Source organism: Episyrphus balteatus, chromosome 3, assembly GCF_945859705.1.
Source record: "Episyrphus balteatus chromosome 3, idEpiBalt1.1, whole genome shotgun sequence".
NCBI classification, from domain to species: Eukaryota; Metazoa; Arthropoda; class Insecta; order Diptera; family Syrphidae; genus Episyrphus; species Episyrphus balteatus.
In genome coordinates, this window is record NC_079136.1 from 77,390,604 (window position 1) to 77,412,350 (window position 21,747).

General features: G+C 30.5%; 1 protein-coding gene across 4 annotated transcripts in view; it reads left to right on the top strand.

The window, feature by feature from the left end:
* The window catches only part of LOC129916576 (uncharacterized), a 118,374-nt gene extending 97,658 nt beyond the window's left edge, over positions 1 to 20,716 (top strand). For all 4 annotated transcript variants that reach the window (XM_055996595.1, XM_055996594.1, XM_055996596.1 and 1 more), the window contains 8 exons: positions 7,439 to 7,690; positions 8,656 to 8,772; positions 8,951 to 9,082; positions 13,104 to 13,363; positions 13,441 to 13,585; positions 14,127 to 14,276; positions 17,000 to 17,177; positions 17,277 to 20,716. In XM_055996595.1, the coding sequence (XP_055852570.1) occupies positions 7,439 to 7,690; positions 8,656 to 8,772; positions 8,951 to 9,082; positions 13,104 to 13,363; positions 13,441 to 13,585; positions 14,127 to 14,276; positions 17,000 to 17,177; positions 17,277 to 20,248 (4,206 nt within the window). In that variant the 3' untranslated portion in view covers positions 20,249 to 20,716. The remainder of the gene's footprint in view (positions 1 to 7,438; positions 7,691 to 8,655; positions 8,773 to 8,950; positions 9,083 to 13,103; positions 13,364 to 13,440; positions 13,586 to 14,126; positions 14,277 to 16,999; positions 17,178 to 17,276) is intronic.
* The last annotated feature ends 1,031 nt before the right edge of the window (positions 20,717 to 21,747 follow it).

Below are 21,747 nucleotides of genomic sequence, written 5' to 3' on the forward strand. Positions count from 1 at the left end.
AAAAATTTAATGTTTTTATCTGATTTTTTATGAGTTTTATTACTTTATTCGTCAAACAGTTAACTGACTGTTTATTAGAAGATTTAAAAATCGGCTCTAAGTTGTTAATCATTAATACAGAAATGCACACAAGCCTACGTTTTTTTTTTTGTAGGTAAGGCAACGATTTTTTTTCGTTAACTGATGTATTTTTTCATAAACCGATGTAATATTTCATTAGTATATGAAGAATTTTCATAAGACAATTATTTATTTTCATAAACTATGCAGCCCTATCGAGCTATCCGTTCGGAGAAATTTTTTTTCGGATTTGTTCGAAATCGGAGAATTTTCTATCGAGGTATCCGTTCCGATTGACATATCGGAGAATCTTCCGATGAAACATGGCGCCCATCAACGCATTGCGATGAAGTGTGTTCAACAAAGACTTTTTGACAGTTGTGTGTTGTATTTCATCGGGAATTTTTATTTTTATTCTTTAAAATGAGTATGAAATTTTTCGTTAAGTGATGAATCTTTTCATTAAATTGGATTTTTTGACACTAAAAAGGGAGAAAAAGTGTATGAAACATTTTCATTAATTGATAGGTTTTCATATTACGAAAAATTGAATATTTTCGTTGAGCCAACGTAAGTTTCGTTGGGCCAACGAAAATGTAGTGTATGAAACGACTTTCGTAATTTTACGAAATTTATTATTTTCAGTGTAGAATACACTAAATTTCTTCCAATATTAGATCCGCTTTAAGCATGAGAAATTAAAAAGCTGGTCAAAGACTCTTATACGCCCCTGTTCTGATGCTCCGAATTGAATTCATTACCGAAATTGATTTTCTCACAGGTTTAAAAATGGTTTACCAAATTCGAAAAGAAATAAACACGTAAAAAAATACAGTAGTTGTAGCAACTCCATAGTATTTAAGAACACCAGAATTCGCAAGAATTAAACACGAATTGAAATGTGAAAGATTACTTTTTTAAAAACGCAAGTATTGCTTTCGTAAACGAAAAACAGGGGTGATAGTTCAATTTTTAACATTTTCAGTAGAAAAATCAATAGAACATTATTCAATAGAATAATTTATTGCGAGATAAAAATAAAATGAATTATTATTTAAAATTAACAAAAGTCTTTCAATTAATTGTTTTCGGAACTTGAATACTGTTGTTTTATTAAATTTATTTTGAGCTATGTATATCATTGAATAATTTTATTTAGAAATGACACCGAGAAAAAAATCGTTATGAATGAGATGTAGCAGTGCAGTCGCTTTACAGGATTGTATTATGTATATTCATTATCCAAAAAATTCCTGCAAAGGACTTTTTTTGTTACTAAGCAACCAAAACTATAACACAAAATTCTATTTATATTTTGTTTACTTGTATTGGTTAATTTACAAGGCTGAAGAAATATTTTTAATTTTTGTATCCCTATTTGAATAGAATTTATTTTTCTGTTTATTTGTTAACACTGACAACAAAAAGATTATTATTGAATGGAAGTGTTCATTTAATTTCGATTAGGGTGTGTTAGCATATATGCCAAAGTTGTAATTCACATTATTTGCACATTGTCTACATGCACTGTGGCGTATACGTGTTTTTTTTTATTGGCTTTTTTTTTAAAGCCGCATATGCAAGAGAAGACAATTGATCAATGTATAAAATATGATACATTACTTTAAAGTTTATTTTTTCAATGTTTGATAGATAAAAATGTTCAAAAGGATCTATTATATTTTTGTATTTTCACGAAACTTTGACTCAGGCGGAAAATTTTCATAAAAATTTCTTCTTTTTTGTTGTTCTTGTTACATGGTTTTTAGGTTTTATGAACTCTTTATTTGGTACTTCAACAAAGGCTGTTTGCTTGAAAAAGGTTGTTTTTTTGACAGAAATGAAAAGTAAGATTTTTTTTCAAATTTTTCAAATTTTTAGTAGTTTTCTTAAATTACTAATATCTTTGGAAATAAATACGGTGCCTGGATTATATTTATTTTAAAGAACGAAGTAATTGATATCTGATGTAAAATGTTGTATGCGAGTAGAGACGGCATAAAGGGACCATGCGTCTAATATGGACCACCAGATTTTCTCTACACACACAAATGCAATTGAGGTGAGAATGGTTTGTATTTATGCGCAAACGTTCTCAGCTAATATCTGTGAAGTCTCACCAGCCAAAGAGGATATTTAGCAAATTCTTTTTTTAAATAAAAAAAAGTGAATGATATTTTAGTTTGACAGTAAGACAGTTGTTGTAAGCATTAGCGTTTCCTTTTTAAATATTTTTTTTAACATTGTTCCGTTCCGTTCCGTGGAAAAGATGAACATACCATGGGATTTATGCATTGTATTAGTTCATATTACCGCACTTATATTTTAAACCATATTTTCTATTTAACTTCGCACAATAAGTTTGAAAACAAAAGAAAATATCCGAAACGGAAAACCTGGGATGCGGATACTATGAAAAGAGCGGTTGAGATGGTTAAGTCCAAATTTTGTGGCTTTTTAAAAGCAAAAACTTCGTTCATAAGATTATACATAATTGACCCCGATATTTAAAGTTTAGTTAACTTAACCGCCTTCCTTTGAGAAAATACCAAGGTGGTCCAAATTACCCTCTACTTTTTATTTTTAACGTTTTTGAGTTTCTTCAATATTTATTTTTTCTAATTTTTATTATAAAGTGAATTTCTATTTGCGTTTTTATTGATTCATAAGAATAAACTATTGTTTTGTTTTCAATAAATATCTATAGAAAAACCTTAAATTTATCGGTTTTATTATACCAAAAATATGATTGGTGGTCCATATTCACCGACCTTACTCTAAAAGTTTAATAAAAATTTTGTAAACTGAAGTGTGTTTCAAATAAAGCCTAGTTTACAGTTCGGGCGAAAAACAATTAAATTATAATTCAAGTAATATTATTCGTATCCCTTGTGCAAGATTAATTTTAATGACTTTTTAATTTTTCATGACCTTTGTCTTTCCCAATTAAAAAAATCAGAAAAATTGTTTGTTAATTGGTAATTGTCAAAATTACCCTTTAATGCAGTATCATTGTCGAGTCCCCTAATTAGCACTTTAATCAATACAACAATTAAGGAATAATCTCACTATAACGGAAAAAGCAAATAGTGATAATGTATCCTATTAATGTCGAATACAATAAAAAAAAAAAGACAATTTAAGGTTAAGGTAAATGCCACGAACTTTTATTTATTTAAATAAGAGCTAAGGGCATAAATCGGATGTAGCGGAATCAGCATTTTATATTTCAAAACGCACAACCAGCAATCATTTTGATATTAACCCTTTTAGGTTGATTTCTTTTTATTTCTTTTTCTTGTTCTGAAGTTTCTTTAATGTAATTTTTTGTTATAGGATAGAGTGAAATTGTTAGCATTTGAACTCTGCATTAACATACACAAATACTATTACTCCTTATACTTATACAATTGTATATGTATTTGAGGCCGTGGTGTTAAAAAAAAATTGGTAACCCTTACCCTTGCCTCGGGATATGAAGAAATATGAAGGGACTTAACCGTTAGAGTAACCATTTGACCCTCTTGGAAACAAATATAAAACTTCTGTAAAAGGGACCACTCGGTCGCAGATGTTTGCTCCTAAAGTTCTATTCAAAGCTAATTTTTTTTTAAATACAAATTTTGCTGTATGTGTTTTTCTAATAATTTATTTGAACATAAGGATGGTCCTTCTATTGTACTTATATACATTGGTACTGTTTATTTAAAAATAATAAAAAAGGAATAATAGAATAATGTTTTTAACAATAACTTAAGATTTTTTTACTTTTTCTCTGAAGCAATGGCTTGAGTGTTCCGACATGATTCCCGAACTCGAATAGACTGAGCTTAAACCATGAATTTTTGTTCAATCCACAAATAATTGGAAGCTCTCCTCGATTTCAGACTTTTGTAACTGTGTCGTTATTGAGAGATTAAAACGTGGTTATCACTACTGTCTCTAGGCTAGGTTAAGAGCGTCACTGGGAGATGAATTTTACTGCCCCTCCTCGTAGCACTTGTCTCCGTTTTCTGGGTTTCTTTATTGGAAAAGACGTTCAAGCTCGTGCAAGTGGGCGAAACGTCAATTTTTATAGCACCAAATAGAAAAGTCTACTTAGTTACAACTACTTAAAATTGAAAGATCTCCAGTTTTGTATAGAAATTTACTTGATGTCGTAAGAGAATGTATTTTTACAGAAGGTGGCCACATGGTTATGACCGATGAAAATTTTCACAAATTTGTTACGCTAAAAACTAATTTTATTTTATTTTTTCTGTACAGTTATTATTATTACGACTTTCATCTGTAACGCTAAGAATGTCACGTCATTCCTAAGTAAGAAAAATTAAAGAATAAACAGGCTTGGTAATTTGCCGGGGATGAATTCCACAAATAACGCTCTTTGGGGATTCTTAGTCGTGAGTGGCTGAATCATTACAAGCACGGAACAACAACTCATTCTGGTAAAAACAGAGTTCCCGAAAGAATATTTTTTTTTTGTCTTAGTGGTTAATTGTCTACTGAAGGACTGAAAAGCATAGATTTAGAAAAAACAACCTAATTGGTCACCAAGGTGTATACGTACTTTTTTTTGTTTCTATACATTTTTTCAGTCGATTTGTAACAACACATTTCGTTGTCGAACTAGTTTGATAAAAAATCATCAGCGTGTCAAACGTAGCAGATATAATAACCCATTGTTTTCCGGTGGAGCAAAGTAAAACCCCGTCCTTTGGACATCTTTACCCCACTTTTCCATCAAATGAGAAAGCACATCATGATTTCATAATCTTCTACGTTGTTAATAAAAGGTTAAGGAAAAAAAATCATTAAATTAAGATTTTAATTTGACAGTTGTTTAAAAAAAAATCTTTAAAAAAAGCCCAAAGTAACCCCGGTACATAAAAGTATTTGTTTGTGTGGTTTACTGAGAAAATAATTTGACTGCAAATTAATGAAAGCAACGTTTTTTTTTTGGTGTGTTTAGTATAAAATGTTTACTGAGCTGAGTGCTATAAGATACCAATAAAACGCGGCTACACATATACAATATTATGAAAATCAAATGTTTATATGACAGAAAATATTAGCTCTGGGCCTATAACAATACCCTTAACTATTAAAATAAGGGAAAAGTACTAGAAAGCCATACAAAAAACTCACAAAAAGGCAGAATGAGAATAACAGCTTCCATATTTTGGTTTTCTGTTTCATCATAATGTCAATTGTCATGTTTGATTGTTATCGCGAGTTATTTTTTTGAAACCCTAAGCTTGCCCTATATTAACTTACTATTACTATGAATATTATATGTATATGTATCTCGAGGCAAAAAAGGAAAAAAAAAAACAAAAAAAAAAAAATCTCAAATGAATCCTTGTTTACAAATTGAACAAGGGTTTCACACACCAATGAATTTTAAGAACCACTGAGAGTATTCGTTATCGATAGTAACGAATACCATTTCAATTTATTTACCAAAAAAAAAATATATTTGGGGCATGAAGTGTTTAGAATACTTAGGAGATATATTTCAAAAAAAAGGAAAGAAAAAAACTTGGAAGGATTTGTTGCTTAGTTTTTTTTATGTTTTTTTTTTTAGCTTGTTATTCTTTATCTTATAAATGCAGAGGTATTTTGTATGTATATGTCAATAAACTTCGTTTAAGATAGTAAACATAAACAACTGACATGGATAAATAATGCTCAAATTCATCATGTTTTTGGTATGTAGAGATAGAGCTGGAAGAGAGTGTTTTTGTGTTGAGTGGATTTACCTTAAGGCGGTGTCTGGGAAAATATTCTTTATTTTTATTTTAATATTTTTTATTACAAAAGAAATTTGCATTGCTATAGTCATAGTTAGGGATATATTTCCAGTTAAATGGTTGTTGTTTGAACAGATATGACAAAGTCTTGATTGACTATACATATTTTTACGATTTGTTTTTTTGTTTTTGTTTGCTTGTTCTGGGATTTTTCTTCAGAGCTTTATATAGAGCGATATGCATACAAAATAGTAAATAAATGGTTTTGCTAGACAAGTATTTATGTATATCATACACGGAGAAAAATGAGGCACCTTAAAATAAGATGATGCCCCACCTTAAAACAATACGTCACGTCCGCTTAAAATAAGTGGAATCCGTTTTAATTCTGTCAAATTTTTCATCAAAATTTGCACATTCAAGAAATTAAGAAGATGGTCATCTTGGCAAAAAACATGCAGAAATTAAATTAAAGTGGAATCTGTTTAATTTAATGTGGAATCCGCTTGTTTTTAGGTGGTCTTTTTTTCTGTGTACTCCAAATTTTCAAATTCTCTTGCAAAATCATTTAAATCCCTTTTTAACAGATGTATGTAGGTATGCAATTATTCAGGAACGATTTAAAATACAACAAAATATTAAAAATCCTGCAAATGAAAACATCTTGCATTGTTTTTATCCAAAATTACTTTCATATCCAGGGTACCTATACCTTTACATTTTATGAGCTGAGAAAAAGTTCCTTGTCAAGTTTTATAAAATGATATATAGGTACATATAACATTTAATATTATCCTGGCATACTAGTTGAAAAGAGCAGTTTTATTCAGAATCATCTTTCCTTTTTTGTACGACTCACGTCAGGAGTCAACATTACTGTACTGTACTCCTACTGACAAGTGAATATAAGCAGCACATCAGCACATGACAGCACATACTCATTATTTCTGTTGCTGCTTCACTTCTTCTTCTTCTTTTACTTGCACAAAAATGTCCCTTTTTGTAAGCATTCATGATTTGATAGAAAATATTAATAAAAAAAAAATATATTCTATGAACAAGATTTTCTGATGAATGCACGTGCTCATTTATGCAGAATAACGATACTGTTTTTTAGTTTGTAGTATAGAGGAACCTACTTTATGTTACAAAAGTGCAAACAAAATTCTATAAAGCAAGCATACTTTGATAATATTTCGGTCTCATTTTGAAATATATGTTCATTAAAATCTATGTTTTGAAGAATCGGTAGGTATAAGTTGTATTTTAATATTTTATATGAGTGACGGGAAAAAAAGTGGAACGGGACAATTTTAACGTAAGAAGAACAAGGAGTTTTTACCTGAAGTCATATGAACTATAAGCATTTTTTAGTTCTTCAGATGAAATTAATTTGCGATTGACTTGACATATAAGAAAAATTGCTAGCTCGAGAAGATTCTCTGAAGATATCTGATACTTTCTATTGTATGTCCTTAAGTTCAAATTAAAATCGAACATGAAAGCCCTTAAGACCTTAATTTTACTTACTCGTTAATCTTTTTATTATAGAAAACATTTCGATGATTTTACTATCTTAGTTTGGGTAATTTGGAAACTTTTTTTTATATTTTTTCTTGATTTAGCTACAACCTGGTGACCAAATACTTGCGGTAAATGGCGAAGATGTTAAGGAAGCTCCAAGGGATCATGTCATACAATTAGTACGTGTGTGTGAATCTCAAGTAACACTAGAAGTGTGCCAGCCAGCGAACCATCATGTCCCTGGTCGAAAGTCTACATTACTATCAGCGGGGAAACGAGCAAAGTTACGTTCTCGTCCCAGTCGTGTACGTTTTGCTGAAAGCGTGTGCGTTAATGGGGCTCCTTTATTTCCGGTGAGTTGAACATAATCATTTATCATTTATCATTTATCATTTATCATTTATTATTTATCATTTATCATTTATCATTTATCATTTATCATTTATCATTTATCATTTATCATTTATCATTTATCATTTATCATTTATCATTTATCATTTATCATTTATCATTTATCATTTATAATTTATCATTTATCATTTATCATTTATCATTTATCATTTATCATTTATCATTTATCATTTATCATTTATCATTTATCATTTATCATTTATCATTTATCATTTATCATTTATCATTTATCATTTATCATTTATCACTTATCACTTATCACTTGTTATCATTTATCGTTTACCGTTTATCATTTTTATTATTTTTCCATTTTTATCATTTTCATCATTTTTGTCATTTTTGTCATTTTCATCATTTTTATCATTTTATTTTATTCATTTTTACCATTTTTATCATTTTTATCATTTTTATCATTTTTACCATTTTTATCATTTTTATTATTTTTGTCATTTGCATCATTTTTTTAATTTCTATCATTTTCATCATTTTTATCATTTTTTTTTTTCAATTTTTATCATTTGTGTCATTTTTATAGTTTTTATCATTTTTAACACTTTTTTTTTCATTTTTATCATTTTTGACATTTTATCATTTTTATAATTTTATGATTTTATCATTTTATCATTTTTATCATTTTCATCACTTTTATCATTTTTTTCATTGTTTTCATTTTAATCATTTTTATCATTTTTATCGTTTTCATTATTTTTATCATTTTTACCATTTTTATCATTTTCATAATTTTTTTTTTTTTTAATTTACATCATTTTTATAATTTTTATCATTTTTATAATTTTTTTCATTTTTATCTATTTTTTTTTTCATTTTTATCATTTATCATTTATCTCTTAAGGACTAAATCTAATCAAAAATTCTTTTTAAAAAAAATGTCACTCTTTTATTACAGCCTTCAGCGTTTTCACTCGGTGACATTTGTGTGCCACCAATGGCAAATGTGCTCAAAGTATTCCTTGAAAATGGTCAAACGAAGTCTTTTAAATATGATGCCACAACAACTGTACAGGTATAGTACAAACTAAATCAACCACATAATTTAAAATCTCACTTTATTCATTAAATCAAGAAAACAAACCAATTCATATTTTATTCATAAGAATTCTCCCTTTTTTTATTTATTCACACAATTTTGATTGTCGTTGTATATTTCACAAACAAAAAAAAAAAACCTAAATAATTTTCAGGATGTCGTCTCATCACTTTATGATAAGTTGTACTTATCGGCTGGGGAACACTTCAGTCTTGTATTAGAACATGTGAAAAGTCTGAAGAGAAATAAACTCACACTTTTGGACCCAGAGGAATCACTAGCTAGGGTAAGTTTTGAATATTTATGAGGCTCGTACACATCACAATATAATTTTTGTAGGAGAATGTTTTTGGCATGCTTCTGTTTTCAGGACGTAAATTGATTTGAGAAAAGGACAAAGTGCTTGTATGATTTTAATTTTGTAGATAATCGTCTTTTGAGTTTTAAATGAGTAGGAGGTGAAAATTTCAAAAAGGCAGCCTGATATTTCGGTTTCATATTTCATTGTCCTTTTTGAGACGCATTTCAATTAACAAAAACCAGATTAATGTTTTCCTGGATTTTCAATACTAATTTATATTTTATATCAGAATAGCCCATTTTTTTGAGTAAATGAATACATATTTGCATAGATTAAAATAGTGTTGCATACAAAATCAATCCTGTAAAAGTGTAGTTTTTAATATATCCAATCCTTCTTTGACATTGAAAATAAAATGCAGGACTAAGTTGCATAATCTTGCTCTTAAAGGTTAAGTAAGGTTTGAAAAGTTAAGTTTTTAGACTAATAAATTTTTTTTCGTCATTTCGTTCTTAATTTTTTTTTTTTTTTTGACATGTCACGTTGTGATTTTTTTTATGTTTAAGGACATTTCATTTGGTTCTTTGTTAGGCCATTTTTCAGGTGTGAGTTTACTATACACCACTTAAATAAACATAAGCTAGAGTATACAATAAAAAATAGTTAAACAATCTTTAAAAATTACGTAATTTGAAAAAAATTCAAATCTAATGTTAAAGAACTTTAATATTTTAATTTTATGAAGGTAAGTTGAACACAAAAACAAAAAAAAACAAAACGCTTCTTATTATCCCCTTATCACGAATGAATGGTGAAGCAATAAATCAAAAAGTCCCTTGAACGTATTTCAAACATTTCCAAAAGTCACTTGAAAGAATATAAACATTTATTTCCTTATTTTCACTTTTCAACAATTTTTATTCAGTAAACGTGGTGGCATTCTTTATTTTCAAAACGTGATGTAGTTTTTACTTGATATTTGAAAGGATAATGTGAAAAGCACGTCAGAAAACGTAGAGAATATGACAACAACATTTCACTCTACTTCGTGAGCTCATTTGGTTGAACAATATATTAAGATTTTGGATTGGTAGTGTTATATAAGAAGCTAGATTGACTAATGAATCAATGAAGATGAAGACATGAATTTATTATTTCCGAACCACAATACCAATTTATTGATATAAAAATTTAGATTTAAAATTAGCACAAACTTTATATTGATAAACCTCTCTCCAAAAAGCACCTTCTATAAGAGGAGGTAAGTTGTTGTTAATTTTTTTATACTTCAAGGAGCTCGAACGTTCAGTATCCAACGGGTTTAAAGAAAAATTCCTTAGCTTCCTTAGGATGTTCTTGTTCTTTCAAACCAATCAAAACTTCATCGGTATGTGCAATTAGAATGTGATTGTTGGTGACTACGGTTCACAAAACTTTTTCTTTTTTATGTTTTGTTTACACATTATCTTAACTTGCATGATTTGTGAATCAGAAAATTTGAACGAGTTTGAATGACATTTGCTTAGACTCAATAGGGTGGACTTTCTATTTGTTTGAAATGGAATTAATTTAAATAAAACTTAAATTCGACAGCTTGTTCAAAGACTAGTGTAATTCTGTTTTTTTTTTTGTTCACTCCTCAAAATACTTAACATGTATTAAATTTAAAGACATTTTTTTGGTATAGATATCAAACAAAATTTTGAGCCGAGAGAGTGAAAAATAATATATATATAGTCAAAAAAAAATACTAATAAATTGTAACGACTTCGTGGTTGGAAAAGACTGCCTTAAGCTTAAGCTGCATAAATATTTTATAATGTACATAAATACATTAAGGTCCTTTTTCTTCACTCGGAGTTGAACATACCTTGAGAATTTTGAATATAAAAATTCTCAAGTTTTGTTCAACTCCGAGTGAAGAAAATGGACCTAAATGTATTTTTTGTTATTTTTGTTTGTTTTAATTTATTAGGGCCAATTTTTCAATAGTCAGTTAAACAGTCAGTTAGTACTTATTCCCCAGTTAGATCAAAAATCAATTTTTCAACAGTCACAGATATACCTTATTCCTTAAGGAATAATCTCAACAAAAATAATATGTCAAAGCTGTTTTGAAGAACACAAGAAAACAAAAACAATTACGAGTAAAAATGACGTTTAATTTTGAGTATTATTGAATTTGACATTTTTTTTTTTTTTTTGTTCTGAATAATAGATTTTTCTTGATTGAAAAATCTATGTTGTTATTTGATTGTTTATGAGTCTAATAATTTTATTCGTCAGAAGATTGAAAAATCGGCTCTAAATTTAATTAAAATTTTATCTCTTAAAAAAAAAATGTTTTAAATACTTGCAGTTTTTGTTCGGGGAAAAATAGATTTTTTTGAAAAAGGGGAAACAAAAAAGTTTTGGTGTAAAAAAAGGGGATTTTTATTTTGAAAACCTGAGAACCCTGGTCTCAATCATCAAGCCTTTGCAGCAGAGATACCCAAAAGAGATGAGAAACTTCTGACGTCATACGGGTTTGCCTACAAGCTGCTTTAGACATTTTTGGATAAGTATGCGTGAAAAAATATACATTTTTGGCTAAGTATGCGTGAAAAATCGTACATTTTTGCTTAGGTATGCGTAAAAACACCGTGGCTACACTATGTGTGTTTTTCACATTTATTCACGAATACAAAAGAGATTACAACAACACGAAATAAACGAATGGGTTTTGGGGGGTAAAACGTACGAAAGTTTCCCATCTCCTTTGGGTATCTCTGCTTTGCAGTTACCAATATAACTGATCGTTCATTCCTTTTGTCTAACCAATTAGTAAATATTATAGAAGTCCCTAGGATCTGTTTTATGGCTAACTACATCAACTTGGACTCATCAGTTGACTTATCGTGAGACACCTTGTCAATACGCAAATTTTGTTTTTATTCAGTTCAAAATTTTTGTTTGGACTAAAGGCCATAAAAAGCTATATTAAATCAATAATTTAATAAGTCCAATTAAATATAATGCTTATTCTTCTACTTTACTAATTCCAGTAGTATATAGAATTTGTATTATAAACCAATCTTCTTCTTCTTTAACTACATCAACTACATCAGCGACCTCAAAAATCAGGGTTAAGTCCCATTGAAATTTATAAAAAGTTTTTTTTATGGTCTAACTTTTAATGCCCATAATTTTAAATTGTTCATGTTTTTGAAACCCAAGAGTTTCTTTGAGATCTGATTGTGCTATTTTGTAGTTTCCTTAATATTTTGGGAAAGTAACCATGACATCTCTTGGAAAGTCAATCTGAAGAGAAGGTTTAACCCAGGACACCCCACATTTTCTTTTGTCATCTCAAATCTAGTTAAAAGCTTATAAATCGATCTAATTTGCTTTATCTTAAAAACCACAATTAAAAAAAAAATGTGCGTCAAGGATAGCTCCCTATTTCTTATCATTTGTCAATTCTTCTATCAAAAATAACGATACAAATAAACTAGTGTCTGAGTTTTTATTACAAGAATCGTCATTCTAAGAAATTCCACCACTTTTTTCGTTAAACCCCTTCTTAATTTAAAAATAAGAACAGAAAACTTTTTTTTAAATTAATGACCTCAAAGTTTGTTTTTATCAGTGTTTTTTTCTGAATTATCCATGATAATTTCATCAATTTTTATTTTCGTAACCAATAACCTCTTAAAAATCAAAATTAGTTTTTATTTTATCAGTGCAAATATAGTTCTTATTTTAAATTTAAAAAAAAAAATTGCTATCATTTTTTAACTAAAGGGTGAATTGAGAAAAAGGGTAAAAAGACAAATTTTACACTAAAAGAAATTGATTTTAAAAGGGTTGGTAATTTGAAAAAAAGCAATGCATAATGTTTGATACCCTTCATTTAAAGAGAAAAATTTGGGCTGTTTAGTTAATACCATTCTTTATTCTATCTAAACAAGTAACTTTTTTTCTTCTAATTTTTAATAAAATTTTGTTTTTTTTTTTTTAATTACAGATAGCAGCTCGCCCTGGTGCTCACAAATTGCGTTGCCTTTTTCGTGTGACTTTTGTACCAATTTCAGCTGCTGATTTGGCCCAACGAGATCTTAATACTCTCGATTATTTGTATATGCAGTGTTGTAATGATGTAACACAAGAACGTTTTGCTCCCGAATTACAGCCTGAAGTAGCGTTACGTCTAGCAGCATTGCATATGCATCAACATGCGTTAGCAAATAGCGTTTCACCAGCAAAACTCACCGTTAAAGTTGTTGAGTAAGTTTTTTTTTATTACCTTACTATTCATTGTTTGCAAAACACAAATAAACATAATTTATATTTTTTTCATGAAGACGAGAGTTTGGATTGGAACGTTTTGTGCCTTCATCATTATTCGAGGGAATGAAACGGAAGGAACTGAGGCGCCTTATTTCACATTTCCTAAAATTAAATTCTCAAATGACTGGATCTTCTACAAAAACACTTACACAGCTACAAGTGCGTATAAGTTTAGATACCTCTGAAGTGCATGAAAAAATGTGCCTAAGCCAAAACTGCGTATCAGCACAAAATTACTGTTTTTTTTTTTTGCTGGTGTTCTGAAAAACGTAAAAAAAGGTCGTCCTGCCCTAACCTAATAAATCTAGTAAAAATACCAATTTAGTTTGAGTAAACCATTCCTTCTTTTTATTAACAATATTATTTTTGATTTTATTAAATAACTTAATTTAAAATTGATTTTAAAATCCAGCAGCATCCTTCCCTTTCCTACAGATACATACTTTTCTGTCTAGGCTACTAAAGCATTGTATCTCAATTCAACAATATCTTCTATAAAAGACAATTAGTCAGCCTTTTCACTTGCCACATCATTCAAAACGTGAATGAAATAATAAAGTCTTTTTTCCTCAAGTTGGAGTACCAACTTCGGGAGGTTTGGATGAACGTGCTTACAACAATACCTTCCTGTTGTGCACTCTTCTTTTGATTGATACATTCAATGTGATTCCTTTTTGATAAAATGTTCTTTTTTTTACAGGCAAAAATCCATTACCTTGATATCATATCCGGTCTACCAAGCTATGGGGCTAAATGTTTCAGCACGAACCAAAGAGAAGGTGTCGAACGAGTTCTTTTGGTGAGTCCTCGATTCGGACTCAGCCAGATTGCTGGAATGAGAAATTCAGTGGTAAGTACTCTTAAAGCTACTTCATATAATATTTTCTCTTTTCCTTTTTTTAATTGAAGTATAAAGTGTACTTTATTTCAATAATGCAACGAGCTCCTTGTGGTAATAAGTGAAAAGATTTTATTAACAATTCGACGGAAAACAAAAACGTATTTAAAATTAAATGATTGCATTTTATAAGTGAATAAAGTGGGGTATTCTTTGTTTGTGACTCCTTTTTCTCATTTTTCCGACGATAATCATGATCGACAGAGGCCACAGCTTTTCTACTTCACTGGCTCATATTAAATTGATTATATGAGTACATAGTACCTACAGTATTTCAACATCCCCACTTAATCAATGAACAGAGTAAAAAAAAAAAAAAATTTTTTTAATTTAACAACCGCAAAGTATAAATTTTAACAAATTTTACCTATATTAAACAAAACAAAATTACTTAAATTACAACAAAAAAATGTTAATTTAGTTTCTAAATTTGTTTTTGGAAAGTTGATTTATTAAATTGAACCAAAACTGCAGAATCTAGCTATCTATGCCATTTTTCGTAACTAGAAAACATGACCTATCACGTTGTGTATTGCAGGGCGCAAAATAGGGTGCTCGCTATTTTAAAATATTTAGAAATTGTATGCTTGTATGTTTTTTATGGGAATAATATGGGGTTTTTTTTAACCTTGTTCGAACAATTTTTAATTCCAGCCAAACCATTTGTTAAAAAAAAACTTAAAACTTTACAGACTTAAACTTTATATTTGTAGCTATCATGTGAATATTTTTCAGATTTTTAATTTTTATAATTTTGGAGATTTAAGTTGGTAAAGAAAAACATTTTTGCAGACTTTTTCAAAAAGTCGTATTTATAGGTAGTACAAAAACTTACACTTTATTTATTTAAGCAATAGATTTACATACAAAGGCCTGAGAATGCTCTTTCTAAAAACATATAATGAATATTGAGAATCGTCAAAAAAAAATAAAATATCACGTAAAATACAAAAAAAAATAGTAATAATCAACGGCAACACTTACAGTTATGAATGATACCTTTTTCAAAAGCTAGAGTTATACACTTACTTCAAGTTTTTAAATCAAATTATTTTAATTAATTTTTCTCGAAATAATCAACTTCAAAGAGAAAATTTGGGGAAAAAAGTTTAAAAAAAAAAAACACATTAAATACTATTTTGACTAAGACTGTGAATTTAAATATGAAATTAATCAATGAAATAAACTGAATCAATAAATTTCTTATCACATACTGAAAGCTTTAAAATAAGAATAGAGTGTACAATTCTGGCTTTTGAAAAAGGTATTGTTCATATCTGTAAGTGTTGCCGTTGTTTCTTAATATTTTTTTTGTATTTTACGTGATCTTTTAGCCTTTTTAATGTTCAGAATATCGAAAAAATTTCCTTAATATGAAAGACGCGAATTCAAATCAATGGTCTACTTTTTTTGTATTAAAAACTTTTACTTAGGATGAATGGAAGTCGAGATATTTAATAAAAACTAAAATTAAAGATGACGGTCAAAAGGTGAATTTCATGAGTGCTAATTGATATTTAGCCAATTCTCTATCGAATGAGAAAAAAATAAAATGCACGACTGGGGTCGCACGTACTTGCTCTTGCAGTTCAAAGCACTTTTATGTTAGTCTACTTGTAGATTTAAAAAGCTGGATCTAAATTTAAAAACAAATTGATATTGTCGAAGAGCCGACATTTATAGCAAAATTTTGTTAAATGAAAAAATTTTTTTTTTGTTATTTAACTTTTTTAAGAAAAAATAAAAATGCAGTTTTATTGCCACTGCTTTAAATATTACGTATACAAAGTTTAATTAAAATCGTTAGAGCCGTTTTCGAGAAATTCGTAATATCGTATTTTTTCGTATGGGAGGTATACGTTCTAAACGAGATATAAAAAAACAAAAAAAAACCAACTTTCAGAATTCCATAAAAATCATCTGTACCAAATTTGAAGAAAATCCATCCACCCGTTTAGGCTGTGGAAATGTGTACAGATGGACGCACAGACGCACAGACGCACAGACGCACAGACGCACAGACGCACGGACGGAATAGCGGGACCCACTTTTTCGGAATTCTCCATTATCGTAATGTTGGTTTTGATTAAAACCTCAATTTTTTTTTTCGACACGAAACCAATACTTGCCCTATAGAGCAAGTAAAAATTGGGATGGTATTCGCTGTTGAATCATTTTGGATTTGGACATGTAGGTACATAATTATTTAAATCAACAGTCAACACTCTTAATTATTGTTGCCTGTATTATTTTGTTAGTTTCTTTCTCCGCTCCAAGAACTGCATCCCAATTACACTGGTCTGCAAAATTTAATTTTTTTTTTCTCCTTCAAATAATTTTTTGATATTATGAAAGGTTAGACTTTCCTGAATCTAAAAATTTCAGAAAAAATTTACCAGGTACCATTTTTGTAAAAATGATTTTTGAAAAATGTGGGTAATTTCTAAACAATCACCCTTTTAGATTCATTTGAACTTGTATAAAATTAAAACTATTTGTCGCATTTAGCTCAAATTTGGAAGACTTATTCTTCATATTATGACCTATCGATTAACACCAAATATGTCCTTTTACATTAATGTTTACTCATTTTATACTGATACTGAATACTGATTGACAAATTAAAATTAAACAAATTAAAAAAAATGTTCAAAACAATTTTCCTTCCTTTCCAGCCACAACCGATTTCATCAATTGAGGACTTTACTCAAGTGATTGTCAATCGTGAGGACGATGTCACATGTGCAGTTGGAGTATTTATGGTTGGTGATCGTGTAGCTAAATTTTCAATGGAAGACCGTGATGCTTGTGAATTTTCACTTGTCCTTGCTGGGTATTTCCGTTTACTAACAGGTTTGTTAAATTGATTGATTTTAATGAAAACAAACAAACGCTTTTTTGTGTTATACATACCAAAACTAATTTCCTTTTACAAATAAATTCAATATATAGGTAAGGACTTACCCGTAGATAGAGAACGTGAAAAATATGACGAAGACAATGCACCATCGTATCTCGCTCAACACACTGTTCTACCATCCACTTGGAGTTATCTATCGCCATTCCATAATCGTGCACATAGTATAAACTTTTTGCTACCACCACCATATCATTCGGTCAAGCAACTAACTATTTCATCAAACGATTCGACCAGTTCATCTAACGCTGTTAATTCCACAATACCATCAATTTCCAACCCCATGAGAAGTGGTGATAGTTTGGCAGGTAATAAAGTGGATGTAGCGGGTGGCAATGGCAATCAATGCGACCGCAATATGAATACAACTATGCTGGCCAACAACAACCACAAAACAAATGGAGGAAGGCCAGGTGGTCATCCTGTGCCACACACCCTCGACTTGGACATTCACAGTGTAATGGCTATGGAATTACACGAAGACGGAAAGGACTCTGGACTGAGCGATAGCAGTGGTGGTGGAAGTAGTTCCGCAATGTATTGTCCCGCATCGAAAGGATTAATTGAAGCACGCAATGAAGAGGTCCTTCGACGAGTTGCTGAGATGCAGAAAATGGTTGAAAATTCGGAACAATACTTGAACGAGCACGGCGAATTCATTGATGAAGAATTTGAAAATGATGCAAAAGGAGGTTACATTGGTAGCATACAGACACGAAGAAATGGCAGCACTGCCTATTCACCCAATCTTAGTGTTGGCGGTGGTGTAATTGAGTTTGTTGATAGCGATTGTGATAGTCTGAATAGTAGCAAACTATCATCAAATGAAGATGCACCACCACCGGGAGCATTGAAACATAGTGATTCGTTGGTTCTGCTGGCCGAATCGATTAACCAAGATTTGAGTGGCATAACAAAAGGTTTAAATTCCATTAGTTCAAGTAATAATCAAGGTTTGGATAGTGGCGTTGTAAGTCAAAGTGAAACCACACCAAAACCTTCTAGGAAAATGAATGGCTTAAGTCAGCTTCTAAGTGATTTGCAAGCTTTGGGCCATGATTGTTCGCAAAGTGAAAGTGATTCAGAATCCGTTCATACACCAAGCACATCTCCTACGCACAAGCGACCACCACAAACGCATCAAAATAAAAAGAACTTATACCGAACAAGCTTTGGGCTACATAGTCCAGATGGTACTTCTGTTGGTACAGACGCTAAAGACTATAATCTCAAAGAATACCTTAAACAGCTGAAAGAATATAGCAAGGTGGACAGTAATAACCAAGACACTGATCTAGCTGCAAAAAAACTATCTGAAATTTATGGCTTTGAGATAGGAGAGGATACATTCATAGAGACTGACCCAGACTTGATAGATCTACGTGCAATACCGCCACCCCAAACACCCGATGAACTTGATGCCTTGTCAATTTTGAATGCTGCACCAAGGGGATTCGGTGATAGTAGTAGTAGCAATCGTAGTGAAGATGGTGATGGTGATTTGGATAAATTCTTAGCAAAGGTTGTTATAGCACCTCCGACGCAAAAGGCTACCCCCGCAAAAGAACTGACCCCTGAGGAAATTATGTCTTTTATCATTCCTCCTCCACCAAATCTTGAGGAGCAACAAGTAGAAAAGCAGCCCAAGTGCATTGACCAACTTGATCGGGATTTTGAAGAATGTTTATACAGTAATTCAAAAGATATGTCGTTAGAAAATCGAACCAGTAATGGGACTGGTAGACCAATGAAAACAACTGCAACGCATGTCATTGAATATGCTACGGTAGAACGGAAAGGTGCATTTTCTTGCTGTGCAAAGAGCAAAAAGGAAGAAACCAGTAGTAATGCCGCCGCTTCTCTTGAACCTAATGATTCCAATCCGAATACTGTACTAATGCTACCACCAAGACGTTGTACACATTCGGATAGTTTAAATCCACCAGCACGACCTCCCAAGAGTGCTGAACTACAGAACCGATATTCTCCTAAGAAACAAATATCCTTTGCCCCCGAAGTCAAACAACGTGAAGTGATAACGCAGATTGATAAAAGTTCATATCCTCCTCCGGTACTTCCACCACGGTGTGGTGATGACCGGAGTCTTTCGCCTGTGGTGAGTTTTCCCCCAAAAAAACCACCTTTGCCTCCAATATCATCGCGTCCTATACTTCGTGCTCCACATCCTCTACCTTCACCAACGCGACATATCCAAAACAATGATAATTTGGCTGCTAAATTATCTGGAATGGGATCAACTCATTTTCAACATAATCCGAGTGCATTGCGCAGTGACTTTGACAGCACTTTTAATACCAAACAACAGACAACCACCCATCAGCAGAATCGTTTTAACGGGCATTATCGTTCCAATAGTGATTGTCCTCCGGTCTGCTTGAAAAATCCCTCTCCAAACAATAAACCACAACTTTCCCTATTATGTTCACCACAAATGTCCCGCAAATTTAACCATAGTCCATCGCCAGTTGACAGGCTTATTTCGAAAAATGGCTACATTATCGATGTTGAAGCTTTATTAGCAAAAACTGATGTTGCAATGGCTGGATTGTTAGTGAAGTTAGATCAAGTGGCAGCTCAATGTACAGCTGCTCAGGCAGCTGGCGGAGGTTCGAGTATCAATGAAGAAAAATTCCAGAGAGCTAGAGAGGAACTGACCGAGCAAACTCTATGTCTAGTGACTGCATCAAAGTTATTAGTTGTTGCAATGTCTGATATGACATTGTTTACACTACCTGAACACTTGACTTCAAGTCTGACAGCAATACGTCGAATAACTGAATTGACCCAAGACATGACAAGACATACATCATCACCTTTACAAACGAGAAATATTGTATTGAAAGTACATGATGTTTCGTCGAGTTTTAGAGAACTCGTTCAAGTACAGATGGGACCTTTGGGTGCAGGGCAATTAGCTTTGCAAGCCGAATGCTTAGCAAATGTACTGGCAACATTGCTTCGTAGCCTAAGAGTGTTTTCGCCATAAACAAAAAAAAAACGTTAAATGTTTTAAACTTTTTTAGATAGGTAACAAGTATAATTGAGAAGTACAATAAAAAAACATAAACATGCTCTATGGAAATTTATAATATCAAAAACATTTTTGTTTACCTACTTTTTGGAATTAATTTTTTTATGAACGATATACGGGGGAACCTTTTCGGCTTTAGAACTACACATTGTGTTTAAAATAATTTCAAATAAAATGAAATCCGAGACTTGGGCGCAAGTATTTGATTTAATTAGAAAAATAGCATAGAATATTAAAGCTTTTGAAAACAACAAGAACAATTTTTAATTGAGTTTATCATTTTTTATTTTAAAAGAATGAATTTTATGTGCGACAGAACAGATATTTTTTTATTAAAATTGCTAGAGTCTTGTTTGAGAAAAAACATGTTTCCCATTTTGGTTTATTCTGAAAATCAACTTCCGTTCTTATGAATCAAAAAACTCTTAAAAAACTGAAAAATATTGAATCAGTCGTTCGGGTTTGGGTTGAAGCTTGAGATAGAGATAGTCACACAAACTGACGGACAGATAGACCCCTACTTTTTGGCATTTTCAAAGTGTTGGAGCTAAGAAACTGGAGTTTGCATCAAAAATTTTGTTTTCAAAAGCTTTAATTATCGGAAAAAGAAAAAAACCAAAAAAAGTTATTTTTTTTTAAATGTCTCCACTGACCTGTTCGAATCAGAAGTGAACTTCTGAAAATTTTAGTTGGAATAAAAAATGGTGGAGTTACAAAATTAAATTTTGCAACAATTTTTTGGGACATAAAAAAAATAATAATTTTCCTATTTTCGTCTGATAACTTCAGTCCTATTGTTTTTACCTAATCATTTAATCAGAAAATTTATTTTTATAATTTATTTTGACAGAAAATTCAATAACTAAAAGTATAAATAAGATGATGCCCACCTTAAAACAATACGGTGTGTACTTAATACAAGTGGATTGCACTAATTTTAATATTAATTTTTATCTTAAAAAAAACGAAAAAAAAAATTAAGATGATTTGTCCGCTTAATTTAAGACGGAAGTCATCTTGACAAAAAACCATGCAGAGATCCGCTTAATTTAATGTGGAAACCGCTTGTGTTTAGGTGGTCTTTTTTCTCTGTGTACAAATTTTTGGTTTGCGTAGGAAATAAGCATTTAATTGGCTTTATTTAATGAAATAATTTTTTTTTTCTTTTATTCCCCCACAAAATGTCCGCCAATTCAAGGGACTTGCCTCTTATAGTTTTGTAATTATGATTTAAAAAATATTCACATGAATAAAGTTTTAGTTGCGACATTCATGAATTTAAAAATTTATTCAAAAATTTAAAAATAACATTATAAAATATATTTTTTTCTTGTAATAATATTCTTTAACCGCTATTTCAATTATGTCCTTTTTAAAATCTGAAACTTGCATGTTATTGAAAATCTTTATGAAATTTTAATTCTTTCAACTAAAACACAATTACAATAACACAC